Source organism: Ascaphus truei, chromosome 5 (genome assembly GCF_040206685.1).
Source record: "Ascaphus truei isolate aAscTru1 chromosome 5, aAscTru1.hap1, whole genome shotgun sequence".
Taxonomy (NCBI): Eukaryota; Metazoa; Chordata; class Amphibia; order Anura; family Ascaphidae; genus Ascaphus; species Ascaphus truei.
Genome location: NC_134487.1, coordinates 17690481 through 17708515, shown reverse-complemented (window position 1 = coordinate 17708515; position 18035 = coordinate 17690481). Strand labels below are relative to the sequence as shown.

The following is an 18035-nucleotide window of genomic DNA, read 5'->3' as shown; positions in this document are numbered from 1 at the left end:
GAGGGCCTGGGTGAAATCATAGGGGCACATACAAGTAGTTTGTAATGGAACCGATTGCACAGACGGATCAGGAAAAGAACACCCTGTTGTTCTGTCATTCTGACTGAACCAATGATTGAGCCACCTGTGCTGAAGCAGGGATATCCTGAACACTTGTTGGTGGCCCTTGAGGACTGGAGTTGGCCACCCCTGGACTAAGACATTATACTTTAGGATAAAAGAAGCAGAACTTAAACAATTAGGCTATCGTCGAATAAGAAAAAATAAATAACACTGTACAAAGTACATGGAAGAGGCGATATACGTGAGTATATTTACATGGGCCACCCAAACATGCTTCATTCACCCCATTAGGTACATTATCACATCATAGAGTGGTTCAACTACAGACAAAGGGAACCAAGGCAAAAGTGGTGCAGTTCCGGAACATCAAAACTACATATATATATATATATATGTATGTATGTATGTATGTATGTATGTATGTATGTATGTGTGTAAATATACTGTATGCTCGTCTGCAACCCCGCCTTTCCCCATTATCACCCAGCACACAGCACTTCCACTGCAGCAAGGGATTCTGGGAAATGAGATGCAAATGAGCACACAGTGCCACTTTTTGCTTTGAAAACCATTTTTAACATGGTTCCCTATAGGCTTAAGCTTGCTGCATGGTCACAGCTTTGAGCACAGCCAGGGTTAAGGTGCATACCCAGAAAACCACCCACAGACAGCTGTTTCGACCTTAATGGGTCTCATCAGTGTGGGGTTGATTAACTGGGTATGCAAAGAAGCTAAAGGATGGGCCAACCATAATACTGAGTTAAGTTATGGTGAGTAAAAAAAGTGACAAAAACCCTCCACAGCAAAGCAAATATGCAAATGTAAATATATATATATATAATTAGTGCCGTTTGTTTTGTTTTTTTGCCACAGATTTGGATCACTTCTGCCTTAATACATTTGTTCCTTATGATTGTGAGGGTGTCACTTTTAGCTGCTTCTTACTTTTTTGTCTGGACTGCAAACAGCTGATGCCCAGAATCCTTGTCTGCAGCTTTGTGTATTGGAAGCAAAACGCAGCATGCACAATGAGCTCATTTGCATGTCCCCACCCACAATCCTTGTCCCCATCCTAACATGTGTTGAGTGAATGAAGCCGGTTTTGGGGGACATGTGGAAGACATGAAAATATACTCACGAGGTTCAATAACTTTTCCCTATCTTCTTTTTGCTGCCTGCAACCTTTGCCCAAATCTCCACCTGACCCAAATTGGTGCAAAAGATCTTTGATACATTGACGAGGTTATTAATCCAAATCTCCCAGCTACAACACAGGAGTAAATAAAACATCACCAGATTTATCAAATAAAAAAACCCTTCGGTTCAATGTGAACTGTTTTTCCTGTTGTGATGCAGGTTTTCCCCTAGTTTTGCATCACCTTTCCAGCCAAGAGATTTTGGAAAATTCCATAAGAGACCCTTGCTCTAAACGATTCTACTATATATATACAAATATAACTGTATGCTCATCTGCATGTCTTAGGCAGGTCTGCAACCCCGCCTTTCCCCATTATCACCCAGCATACAGCACTTCCACTGCTGCAAGGGATTCTGGGAAATGACATGCAAATGAGCACACAGTGTCACTTTTTGCCTCAATAACCATTTTTAACATGGTTCCCTATAGGCTTAAGCTTGCTGCATGGTCACAGCTGTGAGCACAGCCAGGGTTAAGGTGCATACCCAGAAAACCACCCACAGACAGCTGTTTCGACCTTGATGGGTCTCATCAGTGTGGGGTTGATTTTACTGGGAATGCAAGAGAGGCTATGGGATAGGCTAAACCTATATATATATATATAATATATATATATATATATATATATATATATATATATATATACACAAAACACAAAAAAAGCGCAAGCTTCATAGCGCGTGACAGTATACAAATGAGGGTGAATTAATTAAGAAAAGTGTCCCTAGGAGATACACTTACAAAAAGTAAGAATAAAATATACATTGGAGAGAATCTGTATGGGGCGTCATCTACAGGAGTGGTCGAGAGGGATTTCGTCCGTGATACTGAGCACCTTGTTTGATTGTTTCTGACTCCTGCAGCAATTCAGCGTCTCTGATGTTAGAGACGGGGTGACATCATCTCAGACGGTCGTGTGGGAGGAAGTCCTGTGTTCTTCGGCACTTTTCCAGCTATTCTGCTTGTGCTTCTACTATTGCACCTTCATAAGAAGCTCCTTTAACATCAGAGACGCTGAATTGCTGCAGAACTCGTGGCAGGAGTCAGAAACAGTCAAACCAGGTGCTCAGTATCACGGACGAAATCCCTCTCCCCCACTCCTGTAGATGACGCCCCATACAGATTCTCTCCAATGTATATTTTATTCTTACTTTTTGTAAGTGTATCACCTAGGGACACTTTTCTTAATAAATTCACCCTCATTTGTACACTGTTACGCGCTATGGAGCTTGCGCTTTTTTGTATTTTGTTTTTCTAGATCTATGGTGGGTGGCTACACCACTTTCTTTTGAAGCAGCAAGGAGCTCCTCTGGTCAGTGTATCGTTGGGACTCTCTCCTCCTCCAGACCACCACCAAGTGGAGACATTTGGACTTATCCTTTTTTTTCTTTGGACACTATCTATTTATTTGTTGGTTATTTTTATTAATTTGCATATACTTTAAGTGTTTATATTAATTATTCATAGTTATTTACTATACTTTGTAGCGCTACTTTTTTGTGTGTTTTTATATATATATATATATATATATATATATATTTATTTTTATATATATATAAATATAAATATATATATATATATATATATATATTTAAATATCACCTCTATGCTGACGACACACAAATATACTTTTCAACACCCGACCTTACACCTGCTATACAGACCAAAGTTTCTGAATGTCTCTCTGCTATATCATCCTGGATGGCCCTCCGTCGCCTTAAACTCAACATGGCTAAAACAGAGCTCCTCATACTTCCTCCCAAACCTGGCCCTACTACCTCCTTCCACATTACTGTTGGAACTACGATCATCCACCCAGTAGCCCAAGCACGCTGCCTAGGGGTCACACTCGACTCCTCTCTCACATTCGCCCCTCACATTCAAAACATTTCTAAAACTTGTCGCTTTTTCCTCCGCAATATAACAAAGATACGCCCTTTCCTCTGTTGCTCGACTGCTAAAACTCTGACTCAGGCCCTCATTCTCTCCCGTCTTGATTACTGTAACCTCCTGCTGTCCGGCCTTCCTGCCTCTCACCTGTCTCCCCTACAATCTATCCTAAATGCTGCTGCCAGAATCACTCTACTCTTTCCTAGATCTGTCTCAGCATCTCCCCTCCTGAAATCCCTCTCCTGGCTTCCAATCAAATCCCACATCTCACACTCCATTCTTCTCCTCACTTTTAAAGCTTTACACTCTTCTGCCCCTCCTTACATCTCAGCCCTAATTTCTCGCTATGCACCATCCCGACTCTTGCATTCTGCTCAAGGATGTCTTCTTTCTACCCCCTTTGTATCTAAAGCCCTCTCCCGCCTTAAACCGTTTTCACTGACTGCCCCACACCTCTGGAATGCCCTTCCCCTCAGTACCCGACTAGCACCCTCTCTATCCACCTTTAAGACCCACCTTAAGACACACTTGCTTAAATAAGCATATGAATAGCACTGTGGATATTCTGAACACATGATACATAAAGCTTGGCCCCCTGCAGACGCACTTACCAGAACTCCTTCCTACTGTCTCTGTACGTTCTCCCTACCTAACAATTAGATTGTAAGCTCCTCGGGGCAGGGACTCCTCTTCCTTAATGTTATGTTTATGTCTAAAGCACTTAATCCCATGATCTGTTATTTATATTATCTGTTATTTATTCGATTACCACATGTATTACTACTGTGAAGCGCTATGTACATTAATGGCGCTATATAAATAAAGAAATACAATACAATACAATATTATAGGAAATACGATACCGTTTGAAAACGGATATCAGAGGCAGCACTCCAGGTAAGTGGTCTTTCTTTTGACCACTTACCTGGAGTCCTGCCTCTGATATTCGTCTTCAAACGGTATCGTATTTCCTATTCTATACCATACAGGATTTGCACCCACATTGTTTCAACCAGACGGAGTGCCTACTGTTCTGCAACATCTACTATATATATATATACACATATAAAATGTATATATATACACATATAAAAAAAAATATATATATATATATATATATAATTTGTTTTTTATATATTTTATATATATTTATATATATTTACACACACACACACACATCTATATATATATATTTGGTCAGTAATAATTTTTATCTGTTTATTCGTCGACTGGCGGGGCTTTGCAAGGAGCATTAGAAGTGTTTTTGTTATACCATAGATTATGCTAGTTACTCATTTGTATGGTACATAGATTTCTAAGACCCCTAACCAGTGACATTTATTTTATTTACTCTATTAAAGTTAAACATTGTCTTCTTTGGATTTAAACATATTGCAAACTAGCAGATAAGCCCAGACATCTTCAAATTGTCCATTTAAGAAAGCACTCATACAATGCACTTAGAAATGTATTTGCATAACAATTGTGTAAACACATTTTTTTTTGTTTCGTTGAATAATTAAATATTTCTTTGTAGCTTCTATGCTGCTGAAATTGTCTGCGGTCTTCAGTTTCTTCATTCCAAAGGAATCGTGTACAGGTAAATAGTTCTCTAATTTGTGTTAGAAAACACTTACTGTATGTCAGAGAGTGTGAGTCTGTATCTGTGCACTGCATTAAGCTGCTGCTTCTAAGCCAGATTCAATCACCATTCAGTTGGAAACCCGCTGTCTGATGATTCTTTTTCAATCCCTGCATTTAGAGCTCAACTGTTTGCACTGCTCCAATTCACTATTTCCTATCTGTGCTTTTGCCTCTTTATTTTTCCATATACTGCTACTTTTGTGTACACTACTTTAATATACATTTTTTGTTTAAAAAGTCTCCCGACTCCAAAACTGGGGCACATTGAAGGAATCCCATTGCATGTAAGTATACCTGCGCCTTGTTTTCTGTAACTAAATTCAGGGTAACAATAGTGACAACTTATTTTTAAACTCGCTGGAAATTCTGCTTAAGATCTCAGGTCTATGAAGATTCTAGAGCAGTATATTGTAGCCCGGTTTCTCCCCCCACCCCCATGGGAGATTACATAGCCTGTGCTACCTAGTGTGTGGTGCGATACCTGTTGGGGTCAGGAGAGCTGAGCTGATCTGTGGTATTGTGGAGATCAGGACAGGCTTAGGTTCTTCCTCTGGTTCTTCTCATGGTGCTTAGCACCTCCAGCAGTAGCGGGCTCCAGGATGTTCGGAGGTCAGCCCCCATTATTGCACTCTTTCCCCCTCAGCCCAAGAAGGGATACTCAGACTGAGGTATATTAGAACAGGATCTTTATTGGCTGGCACTCACTGCAGTTCTTCCTCACAGTGGTGCATGGTCTCAGAGGTCCCATTCCTCTGGATGGTGCTTTGCCCTGATAGTATAGGGCCTTAGGCTGAATCTGATGTTCCCCCAGCTCAAAGGCTGGGGGTGAGCACGCTCATCCTGCCAAAGGAGAGACTCACAGCCCTCTGCTTCTTCTCTCTTCAAGAGCTCAAGCAGGACTCTGACTAACTTGGTCACATCCTCCTAGGAGACTCAAGAAGGGGCGGGCTCATGGTCTATACCTTTCCCTGATAGGTTTACACAGGCCATGAGTCACCACCTTACTTCTATCACTCATAAGAGGGGCATAAGTGGGGTCAAGAGCCCATAGATTTAACCTGTTACTGCCTGCAGCTAACAGGACTTACATAACAGGGATAATAGGGGGAAAGAAAGATATAAAGGGACATACCCTGTTACACCATTATTGGAAGTTTTCTGCAAGAATACTCCTGTCTCTAAGTTGCTCTCATTGTATGGTTGGTTCAGAGATGACGTCTACTGTAAAATGATTTAAGAAAACAGTTTTCCCCTCACACATTTGGCTATCCATAGAGCAGTGTATCCCACAGTGACTTGCAGAGCTGGAGTTCATAACAGGCCTGCAACAGTGGTCTTTGTAGCACATAGTTAAATAGTTACATACAGTAGTAGATGTGGTCGACAAAAATCCATATGTCCATCAAGTTCAACCTATGCAAAATTTAGCATAAATGGTAACCCTTGGGATAGTTCCTCAGAAGTCTGTTAAATTTGGGCGTAACCTATATAGGTAATGTCTGTTAGTCCTCAAGAGCTCCCAACAGGTCATGTTTTATGGATATCCCGGCTTCAGCACAGGTGGCTCAGACTTGTGCTGAAACCCGGATATCTATAAAACCTGACTTATTGTGAGGTCTGGAGAACTGGATTTGAGCACCCCTGTCTTGGTACATACAGTATGGCCATATATCTTTAGTAAGCAGCAGTCTGTTCCGCGTAACAAAATTGTAGACTTTACGATGTTTTTCAAAGCCAAATGTTCACGTTCTTTTTACAAAGTTTCAATTCTGTCTTTTAAAAAAAAAAAAAAATCTTTACAGCGGACCAAGATATCCATTGCCTAAATTGTTGCGCTTTGCTGCACTCTGCTTTACTGCCACACGCATGATACTGTATTGTTGTTTGAATCTGTGTGTATTCTAATGGGCAGTGAATAAGATAAGCCAGCTCCTGCCATGCAGATGAGCTGTTGTACGTATTATCCTAAGGAAAGTTGTTACTATAGAAAGAAGTTAAGTAACAAATGTTACTTTTGAATTAACCTTTTTTGTAGGTTCTAAAAGCCAAGTGTAATAAAGGCCAAGTCTTCCTTGTGATTGATCTTATGCTTCATATCAAACCCTATACTCCTGCTCAACACTGCCTTATATCCTGTAGTTCTTCTGTTGTTTTTCAGAGACTTAAAGCTAGATAACGTGCTCTTGGACACAGAGGGACACATAAAGATAGCAGACTTTGGAATGTGCAAAGAGAGCATGTTTGGTGACGCTAAAACAAGCACTTTCTGTGGAACTCCAGATTATATTGCTCCTGAGGTATGTATTGTGTTCTTCCTTCAAACAAGACAACAAATGTCAGTTTAGTTTACTCTTTGATTGGCAAGCCTGCCAACCTCATTAAGGTAGGAGCACGGTAATAATGTATGTACAGTCTTCCACAAATGTTAGGCCCATTCTTTTCCTAGCTGCATACTCCATACGGGCATTTAATTATACTGTTACTGATACATCGCGTCTTAGGAGTAGGTTATTGGCTCGCCCAGGTTCTATTCTACCAACTGCTTACAGTTACAGGCGCCGTTATGAGGGGCCGGTACCCCTCTGGTTTGTTTAAACGCCTGATCACATGGGCCGTGACGCAAGAGAATTTAAACATGGCCACCAGGTTACCGGCACCCCATAACGGGGCCTGTAACTGGGGAAGCAGTGGGTCCCCTGACCTGAAATTAATGCGGTTCAGCTCCGGAGACCCCCTGCTACAATACTGTATTATTAAAATTAAATAAAACCCCGCCTGTGAGAGGCGCGAAGGTAGAGTGACTGATTCAGTCTATCTCTTACTGCGCGTCTCTTACAGACAGGTAGACCCTGGTAAGATTCACACAGCAGGGACCCCCCGCTGTGTTAATGCGCTGGGATATTAGTCTGCTGCAGACAATCTCACATGGTATTTGGTGAATTTGACGGAATGTAGACCGAGATGTGGTCGAATGTTGGTGGCTGCATCTGTACCAATGCATCTTTGATCAAATTTAAAATCCACCTAGTTGAGATATTTGGTCTAGCATGTCAGATCTAGCATGCTCTCGGCATACAGATCCTAGTCCATGATGTTGTCATTAACATGCTTTAAGTCATTGGTGGCCAATGCCAGTCCTCAAGGGCCACCAACAGGCCAAGTTAGTGGCCCTTGAGGACTGGACTGCTTTATGTCAACGTACCACTGTGACAACACTGCTCTCATATTGTATCCTGCAGACCAGTGACGTCAAAGCTGATGAAACATGCAAACAATATGCAAATTAATGACATTCGAACTCTCTTGTCTATTGCACAGATCTTGCTGGGACACAAATACAATTATTCGGTTGACTGGTGGTCATTTGGGGTTCTCCTGTACGAGATGTTAATTGGACAGTCTCCATTTCATGGCGTAGATGAAGAAGAACTGTTCCAGTCCATACGCATGCATGATCCATTTTACCCTCGTTGGCTTAACAAGGAGGCAAGAGACATCTTGGTCATGGTAAATCCAACCTTGATGTTATTTAACTTCTTAACCACTAACTTGTTTTCTTTTGCTCGTGTTAAATATTTTTTAGGATATCACAGTCTGCAGATAACTGGCCATTAATCATTTCACATGTTCCTGTTTTTTCTTTTCTCTCAAATACTTAATTTAATGAGCGTTTGAAGGATGAACTTCTGCTATTATTATGACTACATCAATAACTATTTGTTAAGTAGAACATTTGGTAGCACTTTAACGGATCTCTCTAAGCTATCCTAATTAGTCTACGCTACTGGCATCAAAACTCAAGGGATCTTCTTTAAAAATCTCCTGGCTGCAAAGTGGGTTAAGAAATACTGCACTCGAATGGTCAAAGAAAATGTTATCGATTTTTATGGGAATGGTAAATTTTGTGTCATTTATTCAACAACCCCATTTTTTTAGATGGGAGATTTTGATAAATAAAACTGGTGCAAAAACACCCGCACCATATTAATGAATGGTACAAATCACAGCAGGGATTCTCTAATAAATATCTTGCCAGGACTTATTTATTTCTAACAACATTTATATCGCTCTCTTATCCAGGGCGCTGTAGAGTACATTAGTTGGTAAAACACTGGTGGAGATATATATGAAACATTTCCTGTGATGGGCATAGTCATTGTTCAGTTCAGGGTCTGATGTACGCAGAACCTTGAATGACTTTTTAATATAAATTCTTACTTCACCATGAGCGTTGTGCGCTGTTTTGTGTTTTGTTTTGTCTAGATTCAGGGTCTTGGACCACCCTATCACAGCAGCAGCCGCTCCTTATTGGTAACCTAGTTACTTATACTCACTTGGGTATTAAGTGGTTAATGCACTTTATTTCAATTCACTCTGTTTATTCATTATAGTTGCGCACGTGTACTGTGTTTTTCTTTCATTGTCCAGATGTCTGCGTGATGGGCAGGGGTGGGAACACTATGGCCAGGCTGGGTTAGGTGCACTGAGAGCTTGTTTGGTTGATGGGCAGGAGTTGGGGGTCAGGTCTTGTCGCTGGCATGGGGATGGATCTGACAGTGGAGGCCGTGTCTTGCACTGGTTTTGCAGTGAGGAGACTTTAGTAAATGACCCCCCCAAAAAAAAATATTTTCAAGTGTCCTTGTTAATTCCTGCCATATAAACCACCTCAGGACTAACTCCTGAAACACATACATTATTTTAACACATTTTCCTTCTGTGACTGTCAAAAAATATACAGTACAGCTGAAACATTATTTTAAGGGAAATACACGTTAGGGAATCAATGTGATTCTTGAAATACTGGAAGGAATTTCAATATCGAGTCCTTTGACGGCTTGACACTGACAGGCTAGGATTATATTAAGCTGACAGCTAATGTATTCACTGTCACCCTTGGCAGATGATTAGAAATCTCTATTCATTCCTTTGCAAGAATAGGAAAAATATCATTTGTTAGGGTGGTTAGTGGAAGCTGATTTTTCTGCACAAGGAACAGCTGACTCAAGTCTACAAGGACCTCCCAAGCTCAGAGATTAAAACCCCTAGATATTAAAGGCGCACATGAGACCACAGATGGCACTCACAATTATTGTTTCTTCTGAATATAGAGAAGTAACATTATACACGCACCCCACTGAGAATGTACTTTTACCATCATTATCTTATACTTATTCACTTGACCATTATATTTTTACTATACAGTAGGTCTGTCTTTCTCTACGTGTGGTGGTAAGAAACCCCCCTCAGGGTTTTCTTATAACTGTCATTAGCTTTTGTGTTTAAAACGAGAAAATTGTCAATCAAGTTTCTTACATACCGTATACTGTAGGACAATATTCATGAAGTGGTGCTATGTTTTAAGACCACTCCCAGAAGACACCTTAATATCCATTTACTTAAATGGGCTGCAGTATGTCTTCCAGTGCTGTAAGGGGTGTCATAGCATTGCTTATTAAATATGGGCCATAATGCCTATTCTGATGTAATGTTTCTTAACCCGGAGTACAGACCCAACGATGGGGGCTCAGGGCACTTAAGAGGGACTCGGAGTGCGAGGATGGGCATGCAAACTGGGAAATATAGAAAGTGGCAGAAAAAAAAGAAGGGCAGAGATTGCCAACTAGACGGATAGAGGCAGGGTCAGACTGGCACGGTGCTGAACTGGGGAATTCCCCAAAGGGCCTACACCTGGTTGGACTGCCAACAGACAGGAGGTTGGACTTGGTTCATTGGAGAAAGAGGTTTGACCAAACTGGCCCCCTCCACAGGGTTCCCCCACTGACAGGATCCAACCGCTACTGGCACCCACCAGCTCAACAACCAACTGCTTTCCCCTTCCGCTCAACAATCAACCAGCAGTCACCCTACCCCCTGACAAACGCCCGGCCAAACATATTTCCAATCCATTAGAGCAGTTGACACATCCAAAATGCTACCAGTGAAGATCTTGTTTCTGAGACACCCTAATGTAGAAAGTATACAGGCCCATATTTAACAAGAGGTGCTATTCCATAAGACACCTACCAGTACAGACACACCTTACAGCCCATTGACATGAATGTAAGGTGTCTTCTAGTGGCAGAGGGCATCTTATGGAATGACAACGGCATGATAAATATGGGCCTTAACTTGTACCTGAATATAATGTATGTTTAAAAAAAATAGATTGCTACATTTTAGCTGGGATTGACTTGGCCTAATCAGTAATCAATAGGATACTTATTATCTCTACTTGAAGTATTATGAAGGGAATACGATTTACATAACTATATTGATAGGATTGCCCTTTTATTTTAGCTTTTTGTCAGAGAACCTGAAAGGAGGCTTGGAGTGAAGGGAAATATCCGCCAGCATTGCTTCTTCCAAGAGATCGACTGGGAAAGATTGGAAAACAGAGAAATTGAGCCACCATTTAGACCTAAAGTGGTAAGATCCAAATCATGTGTATTGATGTACATGTATTTCCAGCAAGATTGAGGGGCATAGTTACTAAGCAGTACTATTCCATAAGAGCGAATGGGCTGTAATGTATCTCCTGGGGCCAAGTGTCTTATGGCACATCCCTATCTATGAAGAACCTCCTAAAAGGTAGGTTGTTGATGCCCTTTACATGACTAACTTACAACTAATCTACATCTATCCAAGATCAATAGGACTACTGGAACTTTGAACCACATCAATCAGTGACATTGTAAGGCTTTGCCTCTCAGTCTCTTGATACAGTACAAGTGGGAAAAAAGGGGAAAACCTGCTCTACCTAGATAGACCAGAGGTCAAAAGTGCAGACCAGTGCATAAGGGCAAATAATTGGACAACATAAGAAAGAAACACCGAATGGAGCAAAGGCAATGCCACCCGGATAAGTCCCTAAATATTGCACTCAGTGTCTGTGGGAAGGGTCACCTTACTCAGTAGTAATTGGTGCAGTCAGAAACAATAATCTGGTCCTACATGTAATCTGTAATGAATGACTTAAAAAACATTTATTGGATATACGCTAAAATTAATCGGAACCAGATTATGACAGTGAGTAGTTAAAAATGCTTAAAGTGGTACAGTACGTTATGCTTTATCCTTGTAAGGAAAGTATGTCCAGTAACAGTAACTGGATTGGTTGGCATAACGGGCAAAAATGCTATGGGAGCAGCTAATGAGTAGATGCAGACAAGTGTATTGATTATTTGCTGACAAGTGCTTCTAATGACGTCGCCGAAGTGGCTGACAGCAACCATATACTCAAGTTCTGTGAGCCGTGCGTAATACCTGCGTGGTTAGCAAATACTGAGAGCCTCTCTGCTTATATTCATACGACCACTGTTGGTGGTAAGTAACCAACACTACAAATCCCTATGTGAAACAGGATGTAGTTTTAACCCTGTACTCTTGATAGTATCGAATCCCCCCGAGATTCATGGGATTAGTGGTGTGGAAGCATAGTAAACATAAGATAGAACTGTAAGTTCCTTTGGCTCTACAGAGCAACCACAGCAGTGCACACACAGTAAACAAATAGGCAAACCCACAGCTGTGGTATCACCATGCAAGCCTGCATGTTCCCAATAATATGCAAAAGGTGTGGGTGTATAATCAAGCAGACATAAGTGGAACGATGGTGACCGTAACAGAAAACCCCTGCAAAATTCTAACCCTGGCTGAGATTAACTGCAGACTGGGTAGGGAGAGAAAAAGGGAAGTCCCTACACACCAATATATACTCTCCCTGCAGGGTGGTATGACAGTAAGAACGTGCCTACCAATCGGATCATAAGCTCCCACACCGTAACCCTAAATACATGCCCCTAAGCATACGGGGGGGGGGGAAGGGGTGGGGAGAGGAAAGAAAAAAGGGAAAGAGACCCTCAGCACTTATCTGTACTGTCCCTATTGGAGCGTGATGCCTGGATGCTGGCTACTTGGCTCTACTCAACCGGTGTACCGATCATGCCTGACTCAGTCTGCAGGCTTGGCGCATGTCGCGGTGCGGTGACATCATGACGCTATGACGCTAGCCCTCTGACAGCCATTTCATGTTAGCTTCTTCCTGAGAGGGTCACCAAAGCGAAACAGCTGTCAGAGGGCTAGCGTCATGACGTCACCCACACCTTTTGCATATTATTGGCACCATGCAGGCTTGCATGGTGATACCACAGCTGTGGGTTTGCCTATTTGTTTACTGTGTGTGCACTGCTGTGGTTGCTCTGTAGAGCCATAGAAGCTTACTGTTCTATCTTATGTTTACTATGCTTCCACACTACTAATCCCATGAGTCTCGGGGGGGATTCTATACTATCAAGAGTATAGGGTTAAAACTACAATCGATTTGTAGTGTTGGTTACTTACCACCAACAGTGTCGTATGAGTATAAGCAGAGAGGCTCTCAGTATTTGCTAACCACGCAAGTATTACGCACGGCTCACAATAGAATTTGAGTATATGGTTGCTGTCAGCCACTTCGGCGATGTCATTAGAAGCACTTGTCAGCAAATAATCAATACACTTGTCTGCATCTCCTCATTAGCTGCTCCCATAGCATTTTTGCCCGTTATGCCAACCAATCCAGTTACTGTTACTGGACACACTGTCCTTACAAGGATAAAGCATAACGTACTGTACCACTTTTAGGCATTTTTAACTACTCACTGTCATAATCTGGTTCCGATTTTATTTTAGCGTATATCCAATAAATGTTTTTTAAGTCATTCATTACACATTACATGTAGGACCAGATTATTGTTTCTGACTGCACCAATTACTACTGAGTAAGGTGACCCTTCCCACAGACAGAGTGCAATATTTAGGGACTTATCCGGGTGGCAGTGCCTTTGCTCTATTCGGTGTTTCTTTCTTATGTTGAACAGTACAAGTGTAACGTTTTCTTACCTTTGATTCTTAAATTGAATCCCACTTTAGCAAAAAAAAATCAAGACCCTCTGTGTTCTAGCGTCAAGTAGCACTGGATACTCTTGTGGCTATTAGTTGTAATCAAGAGAGGACATTTAACACGGTACACCACGGTGCGTCATCCCACAATACATACTTCAAAAACAGTAAAAAAAAAAAAAATTAAAAATGATCACCGTCACAAATGGAGATATCAGGTAATGCCAAAACTTTGAGATGGATTCATTCGACGGAGTTAAAATTTCTCCCTTTTTATGCCCAAAAGAAACATGATAGCCCTGGGAAATGTGCATACTGTCTGTTCACTCATTATTTACAATATATTTGGAATTGAACACATGGGTGGGTCATGGAATGAAATATTGTTGCCACAGGTAAGGGGTCCTTTATCGATACAGGTATCCCTACACATACGAAAACCCTCATTGGACACCATCTATGCCACCATAAATATAATAGCTAGAACGTGGGAAAGACCTTTCACCACATCCATGGTAGAATGGTGGGACAGAGTGGAATACTAGATTAATGGAGAAGCTGACATACTCCCTTAGATATCAAACACCAAAATACTACAAAATATGGGCTCCCTATCTAGAGTATAATGGAGAGTCCTAATGACAAATGACGGATTTTGTAACTAGGTTTTTGGGCCATATTGCCGGTGTCCTTCATACACCGAACAAGGTTAAGTTTGAAGTTGGGCGAATAAGATTATTCTGGAATTGTATGACGATAGTCAATCTATCAGTATCCCTGTCAAGTGTAAAATGTATCAAATCCCTTTGAATGTAGTCCTCTCTGGTTTTTTTTTTATCTTTATAGGAAATCTCTCTAATGTTGCATTGGGGGAACTGCACTATACGATGTACAGAATTTGAATGCTGTGTCCACAATGTTTAACTTATTTCGGAATATTGCGTAAAGAAGGAATTTTCAATAAAATCAAAAAAAGAAAAATAACAGCCATTATTATACCTTTCACTGGCTTGTGACCTTGATTGTGTTTTTGCTAACTTTCTCCCATAGAACTCACCACACGACTGCAGCAATTTTGACAAGGAATTCTTGAATGAGAAACCAAGGTTATCAAGTACAGATAGAACGTTGATTAACAGCATGGACCAAAATATGTTTAACAACTTTTCGTTTGTGAACCCCAAAATGGAAGCAATTATATGCTGATTAGCCCATGTTCATACCCATGGGATTGAAAAACAAGAATGCTACGGATTTGATATGAGAACAATGAGCTTCCTACTGACGATCTCTATCTACACTGCTAACACTCTGCAAAGAGCGTATTACTGGACACAGATGAGATTCGTTGTTTGGCTTTGGATACCACGTGTCATTTAGTATCTGATCATCCAGAGTATTTGTTTTGTTCCTGGTAGACTCCAATATCATCCTTCTGTTTCTAACCATTAGCTCGTATGGCAAATTGAACAAATAATTCTGGACCTGGATAGCCAAACAAAAGCCAATAAGCCCTTGAATTTTTTTTAAAGTCTGATCCACTTCATATAGTTTTCTGACCCCTTACAGATGCATTAATGGAACTAGCATAGTCATGTCAGTAATATAAATGTGTCTATTAAGAATGTAGAGTGTCTCTGTAAATGAGATGTTTTTTCTCCATAGGTGTTAATTGTTACTCGTAAATTACAGTATGCCTGGAAATGTAAACATAGTATTGGTATCCAATTTTTCTACATTTTCTTTCCAATCAATTAAAACCATTTAATTGGAAATCATGTTACAGCCTGTGTGTTACACATCATAGTAATAAAGGGTTTATCATTTAGCACGAAGAATGCTAAAACAAAAGTACAAATGTTTGGAGGTGAACAGTATTAAATGGCAAAATAGACTAATTTGTGCTTGAATAATTGACTCCAGAGGTAAGAAAAGGTTGTATTTAGAAACGGCTAAATGACATAGGTATTATTCTTACCCAATAATTTTTTGACTTTGTGTACATAATTGTATTCTACAGTAACATATTTATGTATCACATACGGTGCCTCAGAAGCAAAGATCCAATAAAGACCTTGACGACTCCAAATTCAATGCTATTCCATCATTTGTTATTGATGTCAACATTCCTGTGCTATCACGGCACCGTGGTCCGAATGAATAAAGAGCGAAAGACATTTAGAAGAATATTTACAACATGGTACTTCACAAGATCTATGATATAAAACATGGTGCCAAACCTTTCAAACACCACCCCCCAGTAATGATATACAGTAGCAATACACATATAGAGGTATCAGTACCGTGTTAGCCGAGCTTCAATAATCAAAAAATAAATAGATGATACCGTTCTGTGGCTAACGAAATGCTTTTATTTGTGCGAGCTTTCGAGATACACTGATCTCTTCTTCCGGCGATGTTACAATGAATGAAGCAAGGATAACTTGAAAACAGTGTCTCTTGGAATGTTAACTGTGCTTGTCCTTCCCCCGGTGTGGATGTGTTTTATGGCTAGAGGTGTCAAAGGGTAACTGAAAGCAAGTGAAGAAAGAGTGTGTATGTGTATCAGTGTGAATAAAAATGAATGGAGAGCCCACAGTATAAACAGTGCTCTACACACACCTTGTGTAGAGCACTGTTTATACTGTGGGCTCTCCATTCATTTTTATTCACACTGATACACATACACACTCTTTCTTCACTTGCTTTCAGTTACCCTTTGACACCTCTAGCCATAAAACACATCCACACCGGGGGAAGGACAAGCACAGTTAACATTCCAAGAGACACTGTTTTCAAGTTATCCTTGCTTCATTCATTGTAACATCGCCGGAAGAAGAGATCAGTGTATCTCGAAAGCTCGCACAAATAAAAGCATTTCGTTAGCCACAGAACGGTATCATCTATTTATTTTTTGAATATATATATATATATATATATATATATACATACACACACACACACACACACACACACACACACACACACACACACACACACACACACACACACGTGTGGCATGCCTACCAGGAGTGTTGATTCACATGGAGAGATACGCTTACATGAAAATTATTCCCAGTACTTGCAATGTATAGGGGCGAGAAAAAGTTGGTGAAGCCCTTAGGATTTTCACATATTTCAAAGCTAAAATGTTATTAGATCTTAATCCAAGTCCTAGTAATAGATAAATATAACCTAATCAAATGACATATGATACTTTTTCAACATTAATTTATCTACCAATTATTCAACATTCAATATCCATGAGTGAAAAGGTATATGAACCTTTTAGATTCAGTACATGGTGGCAATAACTTCAACTAAGCATTTCCTGTAACTGCTGGTCAGTCTTTCACATCGGTTTTGAGGAAAAAGTACAAAAGTTTAGAGATAAACAGTATTAAATGGCAAAATAGACTAATTTGTGCTTGAAAAATAGACTCCAGAGGTAAGAAAAGCTTGTATTTAGAAACAGCTAAATGACAGGTATTATTCTTACCCAAATATGTTTTGACATTCTGTGTACTTAGATTGTAAGCTCTTCGGAGCAGGGACTCCTCTTCATAAATGTTACTTTTATGACTGAAGCACTTCTACCCTCTGTGTTATTTATATCATTTATTATTTATGATTGTCATGTATTACTGCTGTGAAGCGCTTAGCACACTTATGGCCCTATATAAATAAAGACAAACATACATACATTCTACACAGTAACATATTTATGTACTGTATCTGAATATGGTGTCTTAGAAGCAAAGATCCAATAAAGAGCTTCACAACGCTAATTACTCCTTAGAGAACAGCTTCAACTCGGTGACATTTGAGGGCTTCCTTGCATGGACAGGTCGCTTCAGGTCCTGCCACAACATTTCAATCGGGTTTAGGCCCGGAATTTGACTAGGCCATTCTAAAATACAGAATTTCTTCTTCTGCAGCCATTCTTTTGTAGATCTGCTTGTATGTTTAGGATCATTGTCTTGCTGCATGACCCACTTTCGCTTCAGCCCACGGATGGGTGGCCTGAAATTCTCCTCTAGGATATTCTGATACAATGCAGAATTCATGGTTGTGTCAATGATGGCATGCCATCCAGGTCTTGAGGCAGTAAAGCATCATGCTTGACGGTTGGAATAAGGTTCTTCTGTTCTAACGCTGTGTTTGATTTTCACCAAACAGAACATTTCTCACAGAGGCCACAAAGTTCTACCTTTGACTCATCTGTCCACAGAACATTGTTCCGGAAGTCGTGTGGATCATCTATGTTCTCTTTGCGAACTTCAGACTGGCAGCAATGTTCTGTTGAGAGAGCAGTGGTTTCCTCCCGACTATCCTTCCATGAACATTCACAGCCAAGGAG

General features: G+C 40.5%; 1 protein-coding gene across 2 annotated transcripts in view; it reads left to right on the top strand.

The window, feature by feature from the left end:
* The window catches only part of PRKCQ (protein kinase C theta), a 125089-nt gene extending 109320 nt beyond the window's left edge, over positions 1-15769 (top strand). For both annotated transcript variants that reach the window (XM_075599412.1, XM_075599413.1), the window contains 5 exons: positions 4689-4751; positions 6954-7092; positions 8114-8302; positions 11093-11221; positions 14726-15769. In XM_075599412.1, coding sequence (XP_075455527.1) covers positions 4689-4751; positions 6954-7092; positions 8114-8302; positions 11093-11221; positions 14726-14881 — 676 coding nt within the window. In that variant the 3' untranslated portion in view covers positions 14882-15769. The remainder of the gene's footprint in view (positions 1-4688; positions 4752-6953; positions 7093-8113; positions 8303-11092; positions 11222-14725) is intronic.
* Positions 15770-18035: the final 2266 nt, after the last annotated feature.